The following is a 22,231-nucleotide window of genomic DNA, read 5'->3' on the forward strand; positions in this document are numbered from 1 at the left end:
ACCACTACAGCTCCTTCTTTTATGTAATTTAGTTAAACTTTGGTTAAATTTTAATTTTGTTGAGTCAACTACTAATACTCTTCAGGCTTGCCTCTTGTTTGGTACTTGAACAATGCTTAACTGTATTTTTATTTTTTTAAAAAAACTTATAAAAAATCTATTTATTTACGTGCTAGTTATTGATATGCTGAAAATTATAAAGAAAACTAATAAAATAAATATTGTATATAAAATTATAAGTACATATAACATTACTAGATCTTTATGCTTATATGACCACCGAGTTTTTCAATGATTTTTTTAGGACTTTTATCTGAACTTAGGCAAGCGATATGGTTCAAGAAAGCTGCATGCGTGCCCTAATTAGCTAAATAGCAAGGGCATATTTGATGAGAACGTACGTAGCTGGCAACTAGGGTGAATTTTTTTGGTTTTTTCATTCCAAAGAATTTACACGATACACCTAAACATGATCAATATATAGCGCTAGATGCGAGAATTTATTGATTCCAAAGAGCATATATACTCTATATAAATATTTGCGGCCAATTAAACTTGTTTATTTAAAAAAAATAAAAATAAATATTGAATATTATGCGTCTACATGAAGATATATATATATATATAGCGACCCTCTCCATATATAAAACCCAACGTACAGAAGTACCGCTGGCTTCCCCTGCATATATATATTTATATATACACACATATATATAAACCACCCACCAGATTTTGAAAGATATATACGTATAGATCAATATCAGAGTTGTCTGACACTCCAACAATGGCTAATTCCAATGTTTTGCTACTCAATTTCCTCCTAATAGTTCTCTCGAGCTTGAATTTCTCGGAGGCTCAGTTGGCCCCGGCCGTATTTATATTTGGAGATTCTCTAGTAGACGTGGGCAACAACAACTACCTGAAGAAGACAATTGTCAAAGGAAATTTCCTCCCGCACGGAATCGACTATCCTGGCAGGAAACCTACCGGGAGGTTTTGCAACGGCAAGAATGTTGCAGACTTCACTGGTATATATACAGAGTTAATTATATACCTTCAGCAACAGTAGCACTTCACTTGATAAAGCTCATCTGATCATGATCAATATTAGACAATAGCCATGCATGCTCCATTATATATAGTGCTTTGACCTTTCGAAATCTGGAAAAATTAGATTTACTGTTTATGTGATTTCATTAATTCTATCTGCACTAACTTCGATCATTACAGCTGTTTTCGCTTTTCCATGTGGTAAAAGCTTTAACCTAGAATTAATAATTTACTGCATGCATCTGGAGACCAGACATGAATATCATGCAGAATTCAGAAGTTAGCTAGATTTCATTTTTTATAATTAATATACAGTAGCAGATCAGGAAGTACTGCATATTAGTATACACTGATATTGTCTGGTTTTCACGACCTAAAATTTGAAATTGGATGGAATTGTTGGGCAGCTGAGAGAGTGGGCTTGCCTTCTTCACCACCATATCTCTCCTTGGTATCCAGGCCTGGCAAAATCAACAACGCGACGTCGTTGCTAACTGGTGCAAACTTCGCCTCCGCAGCTGCTGGCATCCTTAACACTACAGGAATATCACTTTATGTTAGTGAAGCGACAAATTATATTTAATTAGTACAATTTTCCCTTTTCTCGTGGTGCATGCACTGCACTAGCGCACCATTTTTAATTCTTTTGTGCACCCATTCTGCATTATTGCATCAACATTAATTATTCTATATTAAAATTTTAGAAAACATTGCCCGGTTTGGATAGTGGGTTGAGTTAAGATGAGTTAAGATAAAAGTTTAAAATATTATTTTTTAATATTCTTATCATTTTGAGATTTGAAAATGTTGAATTGAGATTTAAAAAAGTTGAATTGTTTATTATATTTTGTGTTAGAAGTTGGAAAAGTTGTAATGATTAGATGAGTTGAATTGAGTTAAATTGGATTGGCTAACCAAATGGCACCTAAGTCTATATCAGTAAAATTTGAATGTTGGTACGTAGAAGTGATATATTTTATCGTGACAAAATCTTAGGGATTGTTTTGAAGATTACGGGACTGAAAAATACCTGTGTCAAAAAAAAAAACAAAAAAAAAAGAAGAAGAAGAGAAAGGGAGAAAGAGGACATTAGCTGATCACCGTTTTCCTTTGATTCACGCGAACTTCAGACATTCAATCTACCCTCACACACCAACTGGCTAACGCTCTCGACTGGTGCTGTTTGTTTGGGGTTTTTCCCAGGGAGAGTTAATACCTATGGCGACACAAGTAGGCTACTTTGCAACGGTATATGAAGAGTTGAAGCAACAGCTAGGACCCTCAGCTGCGCCGAAGCTTTTTGCTAAATCTCTCTTCGTGATTGTGACTGGAACCAACGATATCATCTATTACGTGCCGTATCCTGATCCCAACGGCAAGTACAACACCCAACAGCAGCGCATGGATTTCGCACTTGATACACTAAAAGATCAATTAAGGGTAATATATATATATATATATGTATATAATAGGGCCCCAAATTTTTTTTTTTTAAATTTTCAAGTTCTTTTTCGGATCTGAAAATATAACAAAAGAGTCGAATTTTCTGTTTTTATTTGTTTATTTCATTCCAAACCGAATTATCATGCACAGATGCAAATGCTTGGGTTCTCTTTCGTATTGCAAAAATGATCATATGATACGAAAGAAACAAAGGCAATAAATACGTACAATACTGTGTGCAAGTACACGGAGACAATGAGTTTAAAGTACTTTTAAATCATTAGATCACCATGTTTTGTGTTTTGAATTTTATCTGGACAGCAATTATACGATTACGGTGCACGTAAGTTTGTGGTTACGGGGGTCTCCAAACTCGGGTGCTGCCCGTTTGGTAGGGCTTGGGAGTTCACAGGAGGATGCAACGAAGTTTCGAACTCCCTGATTGTAACGTACAACGAAGGCCTTCAGTTGAGGTTGCGGAAATTGAAATCAGAAGCCAAGGATATGAGATACTCTTACTGCGATTCGTACGCTATCTTGCAAAACTTAATCGAGAACGCAGAACTTTATGGTACAGTGTTATTTTATTTATTTTCACTGATGGAAAAGTCTACTCAACCCTGCAATATTTTTTTTTTCTTTTTTAAGTATTTTTTGAGGTCTGATTTAAGGGGATGTTTGGAAAAAAATTTAATCTCGTCTCATATCTTACCATCTTAAATATTATTCAAGTACAAACACTTTCAAATTAATCATTACAATTTTTTTAAACTAATCATTACAATTTTTCCAAACTTTCAAATAAAAAATAATTCAACTTTTTTAAATTTCAAAATAAAAAATAATATTAAAAATTATATTCTAACAATATTTTAAATTTATAATATTTTTTATTTAAAATTTTCTCTCTTTTTTCAAAACCTAATAAATATTTAAATCAAACAATCTCACTACTATTCACAAATTATCTTATTACTATTCACAAAATTCTTATATCATCTCATTTATCAAGCATCCTAAAATACTTATCAGAATTTGACTTTTTTTTTTATGGAAATTGAAAACTTTTTAGTATCGAAACAAGGAAGTTTTTTGTCCACGTTAATAATTTTTCTTTTTAAAAAAAATATATATATACCTTTGCTCCTTTTCCGGTTAAGTTTTATTATTGGAACTGTTATGAACCTATTATTGTCCTATTTCATTTCAGGATTTGGTGAGTCTAAAGTTGCATGTTGTGGACAAGGGAACTATCGTGGTAAACTTACTTGCATGCGAACTTCGCCCTATTGTTCCAACAGAAGCAACTACCTCTTCTGGGACCCATTCCATCCTACAGAGAAAGCTCAGCGCATCCTTGTAGACTACATTGTTGACGATGCTTCAAAATACACATTTCCCGTGAATGTGCGGCAGCTAATTGCTTTGTAGACTCGGTATTGCACAGCCCCTGTGAACTGCTACGCCTTCATAATGCAGGGCCTGAATCATCACAGCTGTCAGCAGCAACACAAAATTCGTCGTTGTACCCTGTTTCTGTGCGTAGCAATAACTGCTAGAAAGTGGGATGGGCGATACCTACCCCATATTAGGCAGTAGACTAACTAGTTGAAGGAAAAAAATAAATTTCACAAATAAAAGTTTGGATTAGGATTTTTATTTCAACCATCTATTTTTTTGTCTTAACTTTTAATTAATCAATTATTTGCAATATCTGTCAGTCACTCCCTCCCTCCCACCCAAAAAATAGGAAAAAGCTACTGAACCGCCTCATTTTTACCGCTCCTCTTACAGCGGCCACATGGTTGAATAGCTAAAATTAAAAAATAAAGTTCCGAGAAATGGAAGCCTTCGTCCCGGAACTAACTAAACATGACATTTCAAACCAACCAAACCACGTGAGATTAGTTAAGAGGACAAACACAGAAATTCCATATGTCACCAACAGTAGCACCACCTTAACCTCCAAGTAGGTACGCCTCTCAACATTAAAAAGGCAGCCAGCGTAAACCCAACCCAGATCTTGATTACAAGCCAGCCGTGAAATTTTCTGCAAAGTTGTAGATCTAACATCAAGCATCTATTTGAGTCATCAATGTGTTGAGCCATCAAACACATTGGGACCGTTAGCAAAGCTCCAATTTCAGCTGTAGCAAAATTAATGAGAGCCCAATCTCGTTTTTGAGTCTAAGAGGCATTGACGTAGTAAAATGAAGAACCCAAAATCAAACACAAGATTAGGAGGCTGAAGCTTGAGAGCAAAACCAGACTAGAAAGCTGATTGTTGGAGTGCAATGGGGTATTTAACAGATGAAATAAGGGAGTATCGAAACAACAGAACCCCACATGTAAACTACGAACACTTTTTTCGCCGCAGTAAGCCATTTGCTTGATCTCATAGTGATGCCAAGTTCACCAGCAGCAATGGCTGGAAAAGTGGATTGATTTTGGACAGATTGTCCTGTTTCGGTAGCTCGGGGACGAGGGCTTCCATTTCTCTAGCTTTTCATTTTTGCTTTTGTTTTTTATCACTTCAACCACGTGGCATGGCCACATCAAGCTGTAAGAACGAGAGGTAAGAATGAGGTAGCCTGGTAGCAGTTTTAAAAAACACACAAACCGCAATGATATGTAGTTAAAACTTGACAGTTAACCAGATGAGGCCCGAATATGTTACCCAAATGTTACAGATTTACTGTATCTCTGTAAACAAAACCTGAAAAAATCCCTGACGAGAGTCAAGCCAAGCCAATATACCTGCGATAAAACAGATCGTGTTCCTTCGGAGAATGTAATTGAAGGAGAGGACACCTTCATTATCTTCACGATTAAGATGGAAATATATCCTGAAAGAAAAGGCTGAGGTCCCCCTTGAAAACATCAAACGCCAAAATCTTGTCCGCTGCATCCTGCATTTAGCTCCAAAAGAAAAAAACCACATATGTAAGAATCAGAATCCCACGAGTCATATGTGAGATTTATCGCTCAATTAAGACCTTGTATTGCTGATCTTGAGCTGATATATTCTTATTGCACAATCGCTCAACATGCTTATTATTCCCGATAGCATCCAATACAAATGCAGCTCGCTTTATGACTTCCCCAGGGACACCTACATAAGCAATGCAATCAATTCCATTAGAAAATCGGTGGCAGTCATAGAAACAGCCCCTAGAAGACCTTAGTTTTATGGCTTCATCCTGGGCCTCACTTTTCACACCAAGAGGGATTATGCTTATATAGATTAATCGATCTTATCTCAATGAGGTTGTTAATACTATTATATCCCGTGTTCAAGCATTCTAGTTTCAGTAAAGCTAGATTTTAGTTCAGATGTACCTGCAAGTTGTGCACAATGCAGCCCTGAAGGACGCAAATTGGCATGAACAATTGCTGGTAATAATTTCATATTGGAATCCTCAACTTAGAAATGCAATTATATACTAACCATAGCTTAGAAGTGCATGTCCGGGAACAAGCCTGCAAGCAATTAAAAAAAGAGAGAGAGATCACAGAATTCTAGCACATTACATGCAATGCAATGAGAAATAATAACTTGCGCATTGTTCAAAGAAGGTGAGGTCACAGAGACTGCCAGCTGAAACCATGATTCATACATCCTTATGGGGATTGAAACTAAAATTCATATGACTGAGGAACCATTATGACCTATCTGCCTTAAACCTAGAACAACTAGATGATGCTATCCACAACTGCACATTACTACTCCTGAGTAAATCGCTATGTATGGATGCATGCTGAGCAGCCAGACAACATTATAGAACACTTTGTTGGAATAACTGAATATGTTAAGATGTTTTCTCGCTGCATCTGTTCAAATGACAATTATTTTCATGAAAATATCCCAAGGGACAACAATAATGGTTTCTAGAGATATTTCGGGCAAAGAAAGTGGAAAGCATTCATATATTTTATAGAAATCACTTTGAAGGAAACAAATAGCGAACCCCCACCAAGTCAATTCTATGACGATTACCACTATATAATGGTCACATGACAGTATTTCTTGGCAGTAGAGTAATGTAGAGAGCAAGCAGAAATATACCGATATAGAAACACGATGTCTTCGATATTCGTAGAATTGTTGTCAGGCCTCAGCACACTCATGGTGTAAAAGTTGATCATCTCAGACTGAGATCATCAAAAGAATACATAAATATCAACACTTCCAATGTGCCCAACCATGAAAGAGTGCATAACTGAAGGAATGAATCGATCAGGTCATAACCTTTGGTAGGCAACTCTTATCAAATATCTCAGTCAAATGAGTACACACAAGAACCTGCAAGATAATAAAGCACAGTTGAATTGAAGCTAGTACTAGTTTCTGCTCGATTTTGTCGATAAATATTTACCACTTTAACCATTCTTGTAGGGTAAATTGATTCCATTGTTTGAGAGAACAAGAATGCATGAAAAATAATATCTCAACAATCACCAAATCATGCTCAAATGGCTGTCCTGTTTAAAAAAGGTCTAGCCAGTAATGTTGAGACGAAATTAATCTCAACAAAAGGCTTCCTATTTTGAAGAAAAGAAACAGAACCAATTATTAATAGCATGCTATTAATTACTATAGCAGGAAGTACAGAACCTCCAACCTTTGGGGGGTCATCACATGTGGCAAAGTGAGTTATGGTTCCACCAAGCAGCCCGATGCCATCTGAAACATATTGAGATAATAAATTCATATAAAACATCTGCAATATTCCAGTTCTATAGACATAGCACTTCCAAACATAAAAGTCCATTTGTCTGGTAGAGACTAACCTTCTGTAAGAGTACCTTTACCAAACTCATCCAGTAGACACAAAGATCGTGAAGTTGCATGCCTGTAGGGTTTTTCAACATCAATAACATGGAAACAAAAAAGGAATAAAACTCCAGTTCTTTTAGTGAAATTCTACTCCTATAATGGAACCATTTAGCAAATATTATAACTCAGTTCAGTCTGAATAGATCTTCATATTATGGAACCAGATTTACCAGCAATTATAAAACAATTCGAAAGGGTCCAAACACCAAGGAACATGAGATACAGATGCGGTAAACCAGAACTATTTGTTTATTTAGTAGTTTTAAGCTAATCTATTCACACTCATTTAGTATACCTTAGCATCATCCCTACTTGATGTAGATCAATCATGAAAGTTGACAGTTCTGCAGTCATAAACTTGCTTCCCATTGCACAGAATATCCTGTTATCATGGCAATTTGGTTGGTATTGCCAATAGCATATTATTGAGTAGTGGCTGTTCCAAGAAAGATGTTGGAAATATTGAGGCCACACCTATCAGTCAAACCCACAGTTGCAGCATCTGCAGGAACAAAACTTCCAATGTGGGAAAGGAAAACGATTAAAGCTACCTGCAACATTAAATTTTCAATCATGATAAAGTGCCCAGAGAGAGATGATGCTAACATTCAACATCCACTTACACTAAGTTAACAAATCAAAGTTGCACAGTAATTTTCAACACCCAAAATGGTGTATGATAAGTTTTGTATGCAGGTGTTTGGGACACAAGAATAAGGATGCTAGTAATTGAAAATATTGTTACATTGATAGCACTAGCTTGACTAGGATTAGCAATTAAAGGGATCACAACATGTTTGACTGTCAAAACTTTAAAAGAAAGAAGGAATGTTTTTGATGCATTATGGATTCATTCCCTCAAAACCATGCACAATCTTCATATATACCATTACAAAAGAAAATTTACTCTAAAATTGGATTTTCTGCAGCATAGGAGAGTTCGTACACCAAAATAAATGTTTTTTTTTTAATAAGTTTCGCCTTCCTGGGAGGCCCATTTTTCTGGTTTGAAGCAGAAAGTTTTGCAGAGACTTTGTTCAGATCATTTCCGTATTATGTTGAATTGTGGCGGATCTGTGAGTAGAAGAAGTTATTTCAAGTTCGAGAACATGTGGTTAAAGGTTGAAGGTTTTGGGGATAAAGTTAGATGTTGGTGGAATTCCTACATTTTTTCAGGCACTCCTAGTTTTGTTTTGGCTAGTAAGTTAAAATCTTTAAAGAATGATTTAAAGAAGTGGAATAAGGAGGAATTTGGGTTGTTGGCTACAAAAAAGAAGCGGTTAATGGAGGAATTGTGAATTTTGGAAGAGAAGGAGGTGCAAGGGTTGTCTTCGGAAGAGGATAGATCCAGAAAACTAGGGGTGGTTTCAGATCTGGAAAATTTAGCTTTAATGGATGAGATATCATGGAGGCAAAAATCAAGGGCGTAATGGCTGAAGGAAGGCGATAGGTGTACCGAGTTTTTTCATCAATTGACAAATTCTCATAGAAGATATAATGCGATTGAGGTCCTTCATGAAGGTGACAGATTGTTTTCGGATCAGGATGATATTAAGGCCAATATTGTGAATTATTACGAGAAGTTGTTTTCAGAAAATTTTTCGTGGAGACCAAAATTGGATAGCCTTGTTTTTAATTCTATAGTGCAGGCTGATGCTGTGTGGCTGGAAAGAGAGTTTGAAGAAGAAGAAGTTCTGGATGTGGGAAAAGGTATGGAAAAAGATAAGGCTCCAGGTCCAGATGGGTTCTCTTTGGCTTTTTTTCAAGAGTGCTGGGATGTTGTTAGAGATGATGTCATGAAGGTGTTTGCCGAGTTTCACTCCTTTATGAGGTTTGAGAAGAGTTTGAATGAGACTTTCATTGCTCTAATTCTGAAAAAGGCTGGGGCTGTGGAGATAAGAGATTTTAGGCCTATCAGTTTGGTGAATGGTGTTTATAAAATTGTTTCTAAGGTGTTGGCTAATCGGTTAAGTAGGGTGATGGAGAGGATAATTTTACAACCTCAAAATGCTTCTGTGAGAGGAAGGCAGATTTTAGATTCTGTTCTAATTGCTAATGAGTGTTTGGAAAGCAGACTTAAATTGGGGAAGGCTGGTATTCTCGTCAAGTTGGATATGGAAAAGGCTTATGATCATGTAAGCTGGGATTTTCTTGAATATTTGTTGAGGAGATATGGTTTTGGAGTTAAATGGTGTTCGTGGATTAAGTTCTGTGTTTCGACTCCTAAATTTTCTGTTTTGGTGAATGGAGAACCAGCTGGTTTCTTTTGTAGTTCTCGTGGTTTGAGGCAAGGCGATCCCATTTCCCCCTTTCTCTTTGTTATGATCATGGATGCTTTTAGTAGAATGATTGACAAGGCTGTGGAGGGTAACTTTCTGTCTAGTTTTGTGGTGGGTAACGAGAATAGGAATAATCTGAAGATTTCTCATTTATTATTTGCTGATGATTCCCTGATTTTTAGTGAGCCTGATTCTGATAATTTACGTGCTTTAAGAGCTCTGTTACTGTGTTTTGAAGCTGTTTCGGGGTTAAAAGTTAATTTATCAAAATCTGAAATTGTTCCTGTGGGTGTTGTTCAGAATTTATCAGATTTGGCAAATTTATTGGGGTGTAGGATCTCTTCTTTGCCTTTGAGATATCTTGGGCTTCCTTTGGGGGCTTCTTTTAAAGCTGTGGACATTTGGGATGGGGTGATTGAAAAAATTGAAAGGAGGTTAGCGGGTTGGAAGAGGATTTATTTGTCTAAGGGGGGAAGATTAACTCTTATTAAAAGTTCTTTGTCTAACCTGCCTACATATTTCCTCTCTCTTTTTCCTCTTCCTGCAAGGGTTGAAAAGAGAATTGGGAGTTTATTTCGGAATTTTTTATGGGGTGGTGTTGGTGAGGAAAAGAAGTTTCACTTGGTTAGTTGGAAGAAAGTTTGTCAACCATTGGATGGTGGTGGTTTGGGGATTAAAGATTTGAAGGTCTTCAATAAAGCTTTACTAGGCAAATGGCTTTGGAGATATCATCTGGAAAGTGAAGCCCTATGGAAAAATGTGATAGAAGTAAAGTATGGAAGTTTGAGGGGAGGTTGGTGTTCAAAAGCCTCTAGTGGAGCATATGGGGTGAGTTTGTGGAAATTTATTAGAAAAGGATGGGATTTTTTCTCTAATAATTTTAGATTGAAGGTTGGAAATGGTAAAAGAGTCCTCTTTTGGCATGATTTGAGGTGTGGGGATGCTGCTCTCAAGCTGGACTTTCCTGCCCTGTTCAGAATTGCAAGGGATCAAAATGCTGCTGTTTTTGATTCCTACTGTGGCAGCAATAATAAGGTTGTTTGGAATGTTATTTTCAAAAGGGATATTAATGATTGGGAAGCGGATGAAGTTCAGGCTTTGTTGGTTAAACTTTACAGTATAAAGCTGGTAACAGAAAGGGAGGATAGTATGGCATGGTCTTCTGCTGGTAATGCTAAGTTTTCAGTTTCTTCTTACTATAGAGTTATGTCAAGTCATGGTAGTTGTGTTTTCCCATGGAAAAGTATTTGGAAAGTGAAAGCTCCTCCCAAGGTTGCTTTTTTCTGTTGGGTGGCTTCTTTGGGCAAAGTTTTGACAACTGATAATCTTAGAAGGAGAGGACTGTTTATTTCTGATTGGTGTGTTATGTGCAAAAAGGATGGAGTGTGTGTAACATATATCAGGAGGATTGAGAAAACCAGGTAGATAGAACAAAATCCATTTAGTTATCAGTGAAAATATGATACATAATGAAGGGTATGGTCGTCTCTTGAAAGGAAGAAAGAATAACTGACCTGCTTTACATAGATACTTTTCCCCGAATAATTAGGACCAGTGATTATTTGAATTCTTCCTGAAACAACACAATCATGAAAATTTAACAAGAGTATGGTAAGATGGTGTTAGGATTTGTTGAAACTTAGTTAAGCTGAGATTCATGCGATGTACTATGATTGAGTGTATCTTCCATTTACCATCATCAAGTATCTTGGTGTCATTTGGAATAAATGTATCTACTGTCATTTCCTGCAAAATATGCCTGAAAATGGTATGTAGTACTTGTTACTAACCCGTGCATAAATCTCAAATTTCTTAAGCATCAGAACACAGGGATATAAGCCAGACACCTCTCACCTTCCATTTTGAATATTGAGCAAGCTTTCTGTAGTCAAAGTAGGCCTTACATAATTGTTTTGACGAGCAACAAGTGCTAATGACAAAAGGCTGAAATAAAACAGCTAATAATAAGTTAGAGAGAGAGAGAGAGAGAGAGAGAGAGAGAGAGAATCAACAAATGGGGATTCTCATGAGAGAGCAAAAGAAGAACTTATTGTCCAAAATAATTCTCACCAATCAAGTTCGGCTGCAAAATTGATGGCCTTGAGCAAATGGGTTGAGAATAGAAGAATATGTGACACCAAATCTCTAGTAATTGCCCTCTCCATATCTTCAAATAATGAATTCAGATTAAACCAATGTAAAATAGGTCATATCATTGCACTTAAAGCTAGAAACAACAGCTCCATTACTACACTTGTGGTCTGATTGTAGATCATTAGAAACTTGTACTTTCTTCTTAACTTCAACAATGAATTAGGTAAGAGAATATTTATAGAAAATGTATTCGATACAATTATGCTGACTATTTCTTTCAAAAAAAGTTGCCATATCTTGGTGGGGTCTGTTGATTCGGAATCACGGGATGGGTAGATGTAACAGATCATGAATCCATTTAATTTTGTACCACTGTCACTCATCTTTCTTAGTGCCGTCTATAATCAAAGCATTACACTTAGAACTAATAAGATAGAGTCTCTGTTGTTATCCTTAGTGTCTATTCTAGATATCAATAAGCAGCCAGAGAGTGGGGTAGAGTACACAGTTTATGGAACTAAATGGGTTCAAAATATTAAACACCAGACTTTTCCTATATATATGCTAGTAAACAAGTAAAACTAAGAACATCTCCAAAAGAAAATACAAAACGGGAGAAACTTATACTGCATACCTAGGATTTTATGATAGATATCTCCAAGCAGGTCATCCAGTTCTCTTGTCTTTGGGGTGCGGTAAAAAAATCTTTTTGTCTCCCCATCCACATCAGAGAACTATGTTTGACAGCTATGTATTTTCTTTAGAAAAATCCACACTAATAATATAGGGTATTCATTTGATTTAAATGAAGCATTTACTTACAGCAAACACAAAATCTTGAAGTTCCACCAGTGTGGCTTCATCAAGGTTTTCTTCAAAAAAGCACATCAAGTATCCTAAATATTAACCCATAAAAATCAGCAGGCATGGCTAAGATGTAGTAAACTAGCTTAAAGCTAATAGATAAATCACATTGTTTTCAAATTGACAAATTCAAATTGGCATTATGCAAGATAAAAAAAAAAAAGTAGCTCAGAACCAAGATAAATATCATGGCACAAACTTGCATATTATTTTACTAGTGACTCTAAATCTTGTTGCCTTTTTCCAACAAAAGGAGTTCATATTTCGCTTATAAAAAAATAAAAAATAAAAAATAAAAGAATAGCTTATATTTCTTTTAGGCTTTGGAATGCAAAAAACCTTGAGAAGGTGAAATTTACATTTAACATTATGGGCAATGAATAATTTCTATTTTGGTACATGTGTGTATATATATATGCATGTATAGTTGTAGCACCATTTGAAATTACATTATCACAAAAGAAATATTTTGGATCATTGTTGGTTTTTTAGTATTAATATAGATACCATTTCTAAAGAAAATAAGTAGACCTTAGAGGCTGACATATTCATCTAGAATTCTAGTTCTGTGCTGCTGCATTGGACTGTAGTGTAGTTGTTAAATGGATTCGATGATCCTTTCAAAGGATTTTACCCTCCTTATATAGAACATACCCCCTCAATTACGCCTGATGTTTAGCAGCACCATGTGTAGCCTCCCTCTATTTAGCAGCGTTGACTAGCCTACCTATATACAATCTAAAATACTACAACTGTATAGTATTACAAATATTACAAATATAATGTGGACTGTTGTACGTTGACAGTAGTATCAATGTTGATTTCAATGTTTTGTAAAAACTTATTCTCCTATCATTCTTACATTACCCTAAATTTCCGTGAAGTATCAACAGGAGTTTTTATGTAGTAATGCAACAATGAACATCACAGGTAAAGTCTCATTGTTTTGCAACTAAGATGACAGACAGTAAATCAACACAAACTATAGCTTCATCATCTGCTGACTATTTGAGACATGAGAAAAAGAATATCAAATAACAATGTTAGAAATAACTTAAAAATTTATCATTGAGTCTGATAAACAAAATTCTGTCAGAGGAAAACATACATAGAATGTGTATCACTCATGAAGAAATATTGCATGAAGTTGCTTCAAAAAGCAGACTAACCTATTTGCTGTATATAAACAATACAAGGAACAAGCTTGTCTTTACATAGATGAGGAAGTTGTGCCCGTTCCAATGATGACAACTGCAAAACAATGCTATTGAGAAAAACAAATTTACCAGTGGATTAGGATTCCTCTTACTCTCATTAGATGTACAGAATATTGCCAACAGGCACCTCCTCCAGAAATTCTGGTAGTTCCTCATATATTTGCCTCAGCTCATCCAACTATATGACAACAAAATTGTATGATTTGTCATGACAGTCATAACCTGATTTCAGATGTTAGTGAGATAAAGATAAATGAAAACCATTTGATGTGAAGCATGAAATTTTACCAGATAAAATAAATAAATAATCTTCATCGTCGCAAAATTATATAGGTAGCAATCTTTATCAAATTAGCCATACAAGAAAATTTTTTTATAAAATCATTCTATTTTATGTAATTGATGGAGTTGTTTTGCTGCTGTATACTATGGCAAATGCTTGAGTGAAAACTGGTGTTTCTTTATTGGGAAATTTTGGTGATACATGGTCAACTTTAGCTCAAGTGAATGTGCCTGATTCAGAAATCCACGAGGATTTTGAGTCCTGTTTTAAATCAAATTTGAGCTCTAACGATATAATCATTAAGCAAAAAGATCTCCCCTCCTTATACACAAGTCATCACTTATATGTTCTATTATTTGTCCTTCAATTGAGATCTTGCTGGATTTCTACTTTGTTGGAAGAGTTTGTTCATGGTTTGATGCTATATAGGAGTCCAAAGTTCCAGAATTATCGAGGTGGAGAGATTGAGTGTGTCATTCATGGATTGCACGGCCAAGTTTAGTGTCTAGACAGTTTTTGTGAGTTTCTGAATTGGTTGTAATGAACTCGTCTATAGTGGGATTTTAAAGCGCTGCCCAAGAACTCGCATTGGTTTTTTCTTTTGAAGAGCCCGTCAAAAGTTTCCACTTTTATCAACAAAAATCTCGTGTCTCAAATCTTTATTTTTATTGCTTTCAATACTTATAGCTTTTGTTAATTGTGGTTGCTTGCTTTCTTAATTTGGTTAAATGTTTCAGATCTATATTGGATTTTCACATTTCATTTTAATTTGACAAGGTGAGTAGATCAATGAGTTTTTACTTTTCATTTCTTAAAATTAATATTGAATAGTTCAATATTGAAGATGCAAATACTAGGAGAAGATAGGGATGGGAAATTTATGTCCAACCTCACCACAAAAACACTCTTTCACGATGGTTTCATAACCCTTTTCTTTACCTCTATTGACATCAAGAACGCCAATTACCTATAAAACACATTGCCAAACAATAACACCAATTGTATCTGAATGTAGCAGGTAAGCATAACAAACCTAACAGAATGTTGAGGATGTGATATAGACTAACCAATTCATAGATGTAAGCTAGCTCTGTTGGAATGTATGAAGCAGCCTGTAATAAAGTTATACATGTACATACACAAATTAATTACAAAAAAGAAAAGAAATCATCATTAAACTGCATAAATTCACTCAACATATAACTAACAAAAATTTCTGTTGAACGAACTAGTTTATTTACCTCCTCAACAATGTCCAAGTTGAAATGCTTCACATGCTCTCTAAGACTTTCAGAAATCCCCACTTCAAATATCTTGCTCATATGCAATAGTGAGCTAACACTCTAAAAGAGAATATACACACACAACAAACATATTATAAGATTTTCTATCACAGAATTATTCAAAGAGTTCCATTTAGAATTTCTATTAAAAGAACATTCCGCTTAAACACCAAAAAAAAGAAAAAAAACTATCAGCAATTCATATGAATATTTAATGTATCCATAAATATAGTGCTGCTTTAGGGTAAAAAATTAGGAGCATTCAATCAGTGAATGGGAATAAATAGCTCTTTGCATCCTCAACAACACACTTGTTCTGTGTAGAATCAAACCACCAACTGAAAGTTACATGTAGGGACACAAAGTAACTCATTAAGAAACAATACAGTTTCAATTTTTCTCCAAGATCCCTCCATTTTTTTCAATTCAGTAAAGCAAATGAAGTATGAAAAAAACTCTCCAGACAATCGCATACAAGGAAGAAATGAGTTTATATATTCATTTTTTTCCTTTGATAAACGGCATGCCTAACAGGATTCTTTGAGAGTTCCGAAGTAAAAAAAGAAAATTTTTTACCTTTTTTAAGTAAAAGCATTAAAATTTTTCTGAAGACTAATCATCCATAAGAAGGTTGCGTATTTTAGCAAAAATGACATGGAAATTCCTTGCCTCAGTGGCTCATGTCAATCTTTTCCCTGCTCAACAGATATGACTACACATCTTGAGTTGAGTGGACGGGGACTTCTCAAATAATATTGCTATTTTTTTCCGTGCTGGAAGACATTTAATAAGAAAATTTCTGTGTTTTCATTTTATCCACATACTAACATCAATAAAGGATACTGTCCTGCAACTACAATACAGTTGCAACATCTCAGAGCTCCAGATGAGTAACTTATACATCTTTGTTAACTAAGAAAGGATTGAAACAAGAGAGAATATGATATTACAAAAACTTACCTTTAGAAAAGCTATCCAGTCGCTGCATGTGCATTTAGAGCTTGGAGAGTTGAATTTCTTCGGGGAAGAAAAAAAAAGAAAAGAAAAAGAAAAGCTTCAAAATATTCAGAATTCAAGGGAATACAGGGGCAACTGAGACACAGTTATATGAAAAAAATTTGTCTAAAAAGATAGAACAATCAGAATTATAATTATTTCCAACCATATATTAAAACATTGTTGGTTAAACAACAGATTTTATTACAGTGACATATATGCCAAGCGAGCATCTAAGTATTCAAAGTTTGAGGCAGAGAAAAGTAATGAAAATAAATGATTTGATAATCCTCCAAGATTGGATCAAGTTTAATAATCAAGTATGAAACGAAAAAATTGAGCAAATGGTTCATAAAGTTTCATAGATTGTTATGCACTTAACAATCAACAGACCCTGATGTAACTGTATATACATAATAGAACCGTAAATCTTTATTTGGCGGGGAAGTAATACAAAATTATTTCAAAGGACTAAGAAAGAGGACAGACATTATTTGTACCTTGAGTATGTGGGGAATGTCCTTTACAGACTTCAGAGTTTCACGTAAAGAAGCCATCAGATCTTCAGATAAAAGAAAGAAAGATATCTTTCACTCGTTAAAGAGAGTGTGCTTTAGTTTTGGTTAATAGATGCATAAAGTTCAGAACTCTTTAGGAAAATCATCTTCACTTCAATAGTTTTAAGAGCTCGTTTTCAGTTCTTAGGTGGTACAGACCTGCAGCCAAACAATCTTCAAGCTATATTGCTAGTAGATCATAATAATATTCCTTGCTGTCAGATCAAATTAATTTTCCCTTGGTTCTTTCCTGAATCCATACAGGTTGACTAGGCATAGATAGGCCTCACACGTTTGCACAATGAAAGGCCTTGGGCTTGGGGGTATGCTCCCCCCAGGTCTAAGGTTGAAATCCCCTTGGGTGCAAACAATCTCTAGGGGCCATCAGACTGGGAGATTTTCTCCTTGAATTACCCGAGGTGCACTTGTGGGAAACTACTTGTTGAGAGCCTATGCATCCCCGGGATTAGTTGGGACACGGTTCCTGGACACTCGGTGCCAAAAAAAAAAAAAAAAGGATACCGCATTGAGCCTTCTGTTTAAATTTTCAATGTCTAGTATAGGCCTCAGGAACCAGCTTCTAATACAAGAAAACATTTGGCTAAGTCATTGAGTTATAAATTCTGTCTAACATAGTAGCATAAAATGATTCTCTATTCAAATTTACCTCAAGAGGCGTCTACCCATTGGTGTTACGCACTGCATTGAGGACCAACGAATCAGTTCAATATGCAAAGATAACACAAGATTATAATCCAAAGAACTTCTGCAAACCTTATTCATCACGCCAAACACAGAGAACCTGCAATTAAATGAAATATTAGAGATCTTTTGCCAGGAAATACATACTGGGTTTTTCATCAATTACCCTTCTTTTGCTCTACCAATGCCCATATGGCTAGGATGTTTGTCTATTTGGAAAATCTGTAATGCCTCATGAGCTGCTGCATCGAGTTTGAGAAAATTGTTTCTATTTTTGTTAGTAAAGGAGTACATTATGGTCCAAGTTTCATTCCAGAATAAGTCATTTCAGAAGAAAGAAGAATAATGTTCGAAAAAGCTGAAAAAGTTTTACACATTGATGATAATACACAAATAGATTTTTTTTTTTTTTTAGTAAAAATAATACACAAATAGATACAGCGAAATTTCTATCACGGAATCAATTGTGATTGATGCATTGCCACATTCCTTTTGTTCCAGGGTATCCACAATCCTTTCATTCTCCAATATCGCAAGAAGACCCCCACTTGCACGAACTTGAACATCACTTCCCATGTCCATCATGGAACTCAGCTGTGTTGGAAAGGAAAAAAGAAGTTTAATGTGGAAATAAGGACTAAAACAACCTATATGCTCCAGTGAAACGTTTGCTTCACAGAGATGGGTTTGGCAGTTGCTAGCACTGCCGTGAGAAAAAGAGAAAGAAGCAAAAGAAAGAAAATCAAGAAGCACAAAGAACCCAATATTCATTATGTCCAAACATATTATTGCAACTTCAAAGGATCAAAAATAGAATCCACACAATGAAGAATACAAATTAAGAATATCAGAATATATAATCAAGAAGAAAAAATTAGTAGAACTCGTGGTAAAGTATATGTATATTTTGACATACATAACAAACCCTCTCTTTGATGTTTAATCCATCATCCATTCCTGCCACTCGAAGGTATATCAACCTATAAAATCCGAAGAAAGAAGAAGAGGAAGTAAGTAGCAGGATATATATATATATATATAGAGAGAGAGAGAGAGAGAGAGAGAGAGAGAGAGAGAGAGAGAGCATCCAATTCCTCAAAATAATAATAGCATCACATAGAACATTGTCAGAATCGCACTTCAAATATATACAAGCAATGTCAACATCTTGATTCAATTCCAACTAATGAAATGAAAAGGATGTGAAGAAGTTTAAATTGCCTAATAATTATCAAAAGACATGACCCTATATAGAAGGTTTTTATGGCAGAAAATAGTCAGATAGAAACCTCATAGACTTGATTTCCTCCATACAATAAAGAATTTTGGTATGAAATCCAGTTTTATGACCAGGCGTACAAGTTTGAAATAATCAAAAGATTTGCTGATAGAGTTGAAGTCTGTAATGTCACCACATCCAAATAAATGGTAAGTATGTTTAGCCAGTTCTTTTGTTTAAATGAGTTGCATATGACCCATCAATATGAAGTTTTCAACTACTAGTATCAGAAACATTAAGCATTACAAAAGAAAAAGCAACAGCACTGCTGCCAAATCTAAAAAAAATAATAAGCCATTTACTTTAGATATATTTAACAAAGACTGGTCTGCGTATGCTCTGAAGTTCTATTTGTCTCCTTAAATTGAGCCCAAGTTTGATATCTCCAACTGAGATTAACAAGAGCAACAATGAACATTTCGCTGATGCTTTTATACCTGTGCCATGCTTGCTCATAGCTGAAAATTGAACTTTTCACAAGCTTCACAGTGGGAGCCTCGGTTGTTCCATCTGCATCACTTCAGAGAGTAAACAAGTCCCCAAGCATAGTTCATAAAATCAACAAAGAGAAGAGCAGCATACCACTACGTTGTAAAGCACACAAAAAGAATTCTTCACTTTTAGTGCTTGTGTAAATGATCAGCGGCTTTGCTTGATATTTTACTGAACAAGTGATACAGCCAAGGTGAACAAAAGAAGGCATATGAAGTATATTGTTACAATATTTCCAACCGAAGAAAATAAGTAAAGATTACATGGATGAATAGAAATAATTCGAGTGGCAAGAGGCAAAAACAAAGCTCTTTAATTTAATTATCAAGAAACATAGTACGAAAAGATTTTTTTTTTTTTTTTTTTTTTATGACGGAGGAACCAGCCCATAGCAGAGCCCTTAGGACTCACCCATGGAACCTAAACCTCCTAGGAGACTAGCACAGCAGCCCACCGCCATGGCCTCCCACTTAAATTGCAGTTTGATCATAGGAGGTATCGAACCTATAACATGGGGCTCATGCACACAAGTTCGCCCTTACCACTTGGGCTACCCACGGGTGGGTCCCAAAAGAATAGGACTAAAGAAATAGAATCCATTCATAACAAAGAAACATGAAACTCATACCTAGATCAATCAAGGGAAATTCCGTGCTACCACTTTCCCAAACTTCAAGCACATGAAGTTGGCGAATACTGGGATCATAAAAAGAAACTCCAACTCTGGAACAAAAGAATTGCAGTCATTGTTTGTAGATAATATCTGTTTTTATGACTTATAATCCTAGTGAATCTCATAAAAGTATCAATCAAGCACAATCATGACTTTGACCTACATTTACCATTCATTACCGTTAGTTCAATCTGGTTCTTCATTTTCTATTTTTTTCGGTTCTACAGTTTCTGCTTCCAAAAGATACAGAACAATTTGATGTATTTAGTTGTCTATGCGTTGTAGTCCATTAATCTTAGGAGTCTAGGAATTCTATTTTTTCTCAGGATCAAGGGTCATTCCATTTTTTCATAAGCTTTCTTCATGTCTATCTTAATCCCCCTCATTAGTCCATCTGCTTAGGAGTTTATTTGAAATAAAAACTCCAATAGTATTAGCACATCTAGTGCCCAGTTAATTATATTTAATTGCTCTGTAAACAGCATTAAAGACTTCTTTTGATGGCTTAAAATTTTGAGGCAGTTTTCCATCTACTTCCTTTTCCCTCTCTCTTCACTCCCGTGGCTTGTTTTTGTTCTTCTTTTCTCCCCCCTTTCTCCTCCTATATTTCTTCTTCTTTTCTCTCTTCTTTCTCTTTCTTCCTCCATACTTGCTGTGCTACATCCCATACTTCTAGAAAATTTCCCCCTTCTTTATTTTTTTCAGTTTGAAAACTTATCCAAATCCAGACTTGCTTAAGCAATCTCAAAAACCTCATATGAAAAACACTTGTGAGAAGTATCAACAGCAAAAACCAGACTCAAACTGCATTTTTCTAAACCGCACACCAGAAAGTACAAGGCTGCTTCAGTCAAATATGCAACATGGTTACTGGCATTTTTTCTATATGACTATACTATGCAAGTCTTGACATTAACCTGATTAACCAATTATTTAAATGAGCTTTAATTAGACACCAGTTTTTATTTTCTGTTGTTGTGGCAACAAATCTATGTAGTGATCGGGGAACAGAGGATGAGCATGGTAAGAGGAAGCTCACCGATGGCCGTGTTGAATGCATGCCATGTAAACCTGCACTTATTCCAAAAAATCCAGATAAGTTGGAAAGATTGCATGCTAACATGACAGATCTGAGGATCTTCACATTATACACTCCACAAGAGAATAAAGACGCCAGCGTTAAATTTTGATTCAAGTTCTCACTATTTTGTCTGCAATCATTAGCGCAGGTAATAGAATATGGAGATTCCCAAACCTCATCATGTTTAATATAAATTTACATCCGCCTGACATTTTTTAAGGTCGGTGTTATACGTAATATTTAACTTATAATATAGTTAAGCACTCGATTTCCTCTCAGTCTACGTATACAGGAAATTTAGATACTGATGTAAATACGTCCTTGAAAAAATAAATTGACAAAGAATATAGCATTGTATGTGCTTCTTGTTATAGAATATAGCATTGTAGAATCACGTTTCTCCTTCTCCTCCTCCTCCTTCCTGTTTCTTTACATGGATTTCATCAGAAGATATAAACATAAACAAATAATTTTCCATAATTTTTATCTGCGCCAGTTGACCGAAGATAAATAAAAAATAACTAAATAAAATGCAAATAGCTCACTCAACTAAGCCCGGACGGACAGTTGACTTGGTCGAGTAGGTTCAGTTTACAGTATTTCGGAAACGAGAACAGCATGATGCATTGTAGAGAGAACTGTATTTTCTCCTCTTCTCTAAGATTTTCTCGGCAACCAAACAGAAGAGTTCTAATTGCTGAATCGTATACATTTCGTTAATTAGGACAAGAAAAACCAAAGCCTCTTTCTCCAAATTTAACCTGATAGAGCTGTTTTCCTCAGTCCAAATGTTCAGTTTGTTCGTTCGCATTTTAAAACTAGAACCACCAGAAAATCCCAGAACCGACTCGAAACTTTGTTTTATTCTATCTTCCTTAGTTTTCTTCGCAAGCAAACCGAAAGCAAGAAACGCAATGGATGAGAGGAGAGAGTGGCGGAACTCGACCTGAGGTACCGCTTCGGTTTCGTCCATTTCCTCCATCTTTGGCGCTCAAATCCTTCTCTCGGTGTTTCAGAATGGGAGTTCAGTTTGGACCCTTTTTTTACGCTTTGTGAAGTACAGTTTCGACTTTTGAGCGTTACCGAATGAGTAGAGTACTT

At 35.5% G+C, this 22,231-nt stretch overlaps 2 protein-coding genes across 10 annotated transcripts; one reads left to right on the forward strand and one right to left on the reverse strand.

Moving 5' to 3' along the window:
• Window positions 1-649: 649 nt before the first annotated feature.
• On the forward strand, window positions 650-4,158 carry LOC122281597 (GDSL esterase/lipase At5g55050-like). The gene is made up of 5 exons (XM_043093233.1): window positions 650-1,028; window positions 1,458-1,606; window positions 2,254-2,490; window positions 2,815-3,064; window positions 3,704-4,158. The coding sequence occupies exons 1-5, from the start codon at window positions 785-787 to the stop codon at window positions 3,922-3,924; spliced, it is 1,101 nt and encodes a 366-aa protein (XP_042949167.1). The 5' UTR covers window positions 650-784; the 3' UTR covers window positions 3,925-4,158.
• Window positions 4,159-4,352: 194 nt separating this feature from the next.
• On the reverse strand, window positions 4,353-22,231 carry LOC122281596 (DNA mismatch repair protein MSH5). Of its 9 annotated transcripts, XM_043093227.1 has the most exons (35): window positions 22,077-22,230; window positions 21,089-21,120; window positions 20,005-20,099; window positions 19,467-19,547; window positions 19,322-19,394; window positions 18,522-18,585; window positions 18,045-18,199; window positions 17,772-17,873; window positions 17,678-17,705; window positions 17,571-17,602; window positions 17,426-17,483; window positions 16,847-16,933; window positions 16,311-16,367; window positions 15,309-15,410; window positions 15,135-15,179; window positions 14,957-15,034; window positions 13,912-13,962; window positions 13,737-13,818; window positions 12,526-12,599; window positions 12,338-12,437; window positions 11,680-11,776; window positions 11,464-11,553; window positions 11,304-11,368; window positions 11,124-11,182; window positions 7,805-7,881; window positions 7,626-7,712; window positions 7,285-7,346; window positions 7,116-7,177; window positions 6,743-6,796; window positions 6,560-6,645; window positions 5,942-5,973; window positions 5,833-5,856; window positions 5,490-5,605; window positions 5,251-5,402; window positions 4,353-5,053 (listed from the first exon to the last, which is right to left on the reverse strand). In XM_043093227.1, the coding sequence occupies exons 1-34, from the start codon at window positions 22,110-22,112 to the stop codon at window positions 5,322-5,324; spliced, it is 2,424 nt and encodes an 807-aa protein (XP_042949161.1). In that variant the 5' UTR covers window positions 22,113-22,230; the 3' UTR covers window positions 4,353-5,053; window positions 5,251-5,321. The 9 variants fall into 9 exon arrangements, with proteins under 9 accessions (XP_042949161.1, XP_042949157.1, XP_042949159.1 ...); XM_043093223.1 differs by having other exon boundaries at window positions 17,571-17,705; XM_043093225.1 differs by lacking the exon at window positions 22,077-22,230 and adding an exon at window positions 21,681-22,069 and having other exon boundaries at window positions 17,571-17,705.

The sequence above is a fragment of the Carya illinoinensis genome, chromosome 11, assembly GCF_018687715.1.
Source record: "Carya illinoinensis cultivar Pawnee chromosome 11, C.illinoinensisPawnee_v1, whole genome shotgun sequence".
NCBI classification, from domain to species: domain Eukaryota; kingdom Viridiplantae; phylum Streptophyta; class Magnoliopsida; order Fagales; family Juglandaceae; genus Carya; species Carya illinoinensis.

Coding starts and splice junctions, on each gene's coding strand:
- LOC122281596 (XM_043093223.1), bottom strand. CDS start 22,112: ATGGAGGAAATGGACGAAACCGAAGCGGTACCTCAG. Junction 16,368..16,846: donor ACATTCCCCACATACTCAAG/GTACAAATAATG, acceptor TCTTCCCCGAAG/AAATTCAACTCTCCAAGCTC. Junction 6,646..6,742: donor ATAAGAGTTGCCTACCAAAG/GTTATGACCTGA, acceptor TGATGATCTCAG/TCTGAGATGATCAACTTTTA.
- LOC122281597 (XM_043093233.1), top strand. CDS start 785: ATGGCTAATTCCAATGTTTTGCTACTCAATTTCCTCCTAATAGTTCTC. Junction 1,607..2,253: donor CTACAGGAATATCACTTTAT/GTTAGTGAAGCG, acceptor GGTTTTTCCCAG/GGAGAGTTAATACCTATGGC. Junction 3,065..3,703: donor CGAGAACGCAGAACTTTATG/GTACAGTGTTAT, acceptor ATTTCATTTCAG/GATTTGGTGAGTCTAAAGTT.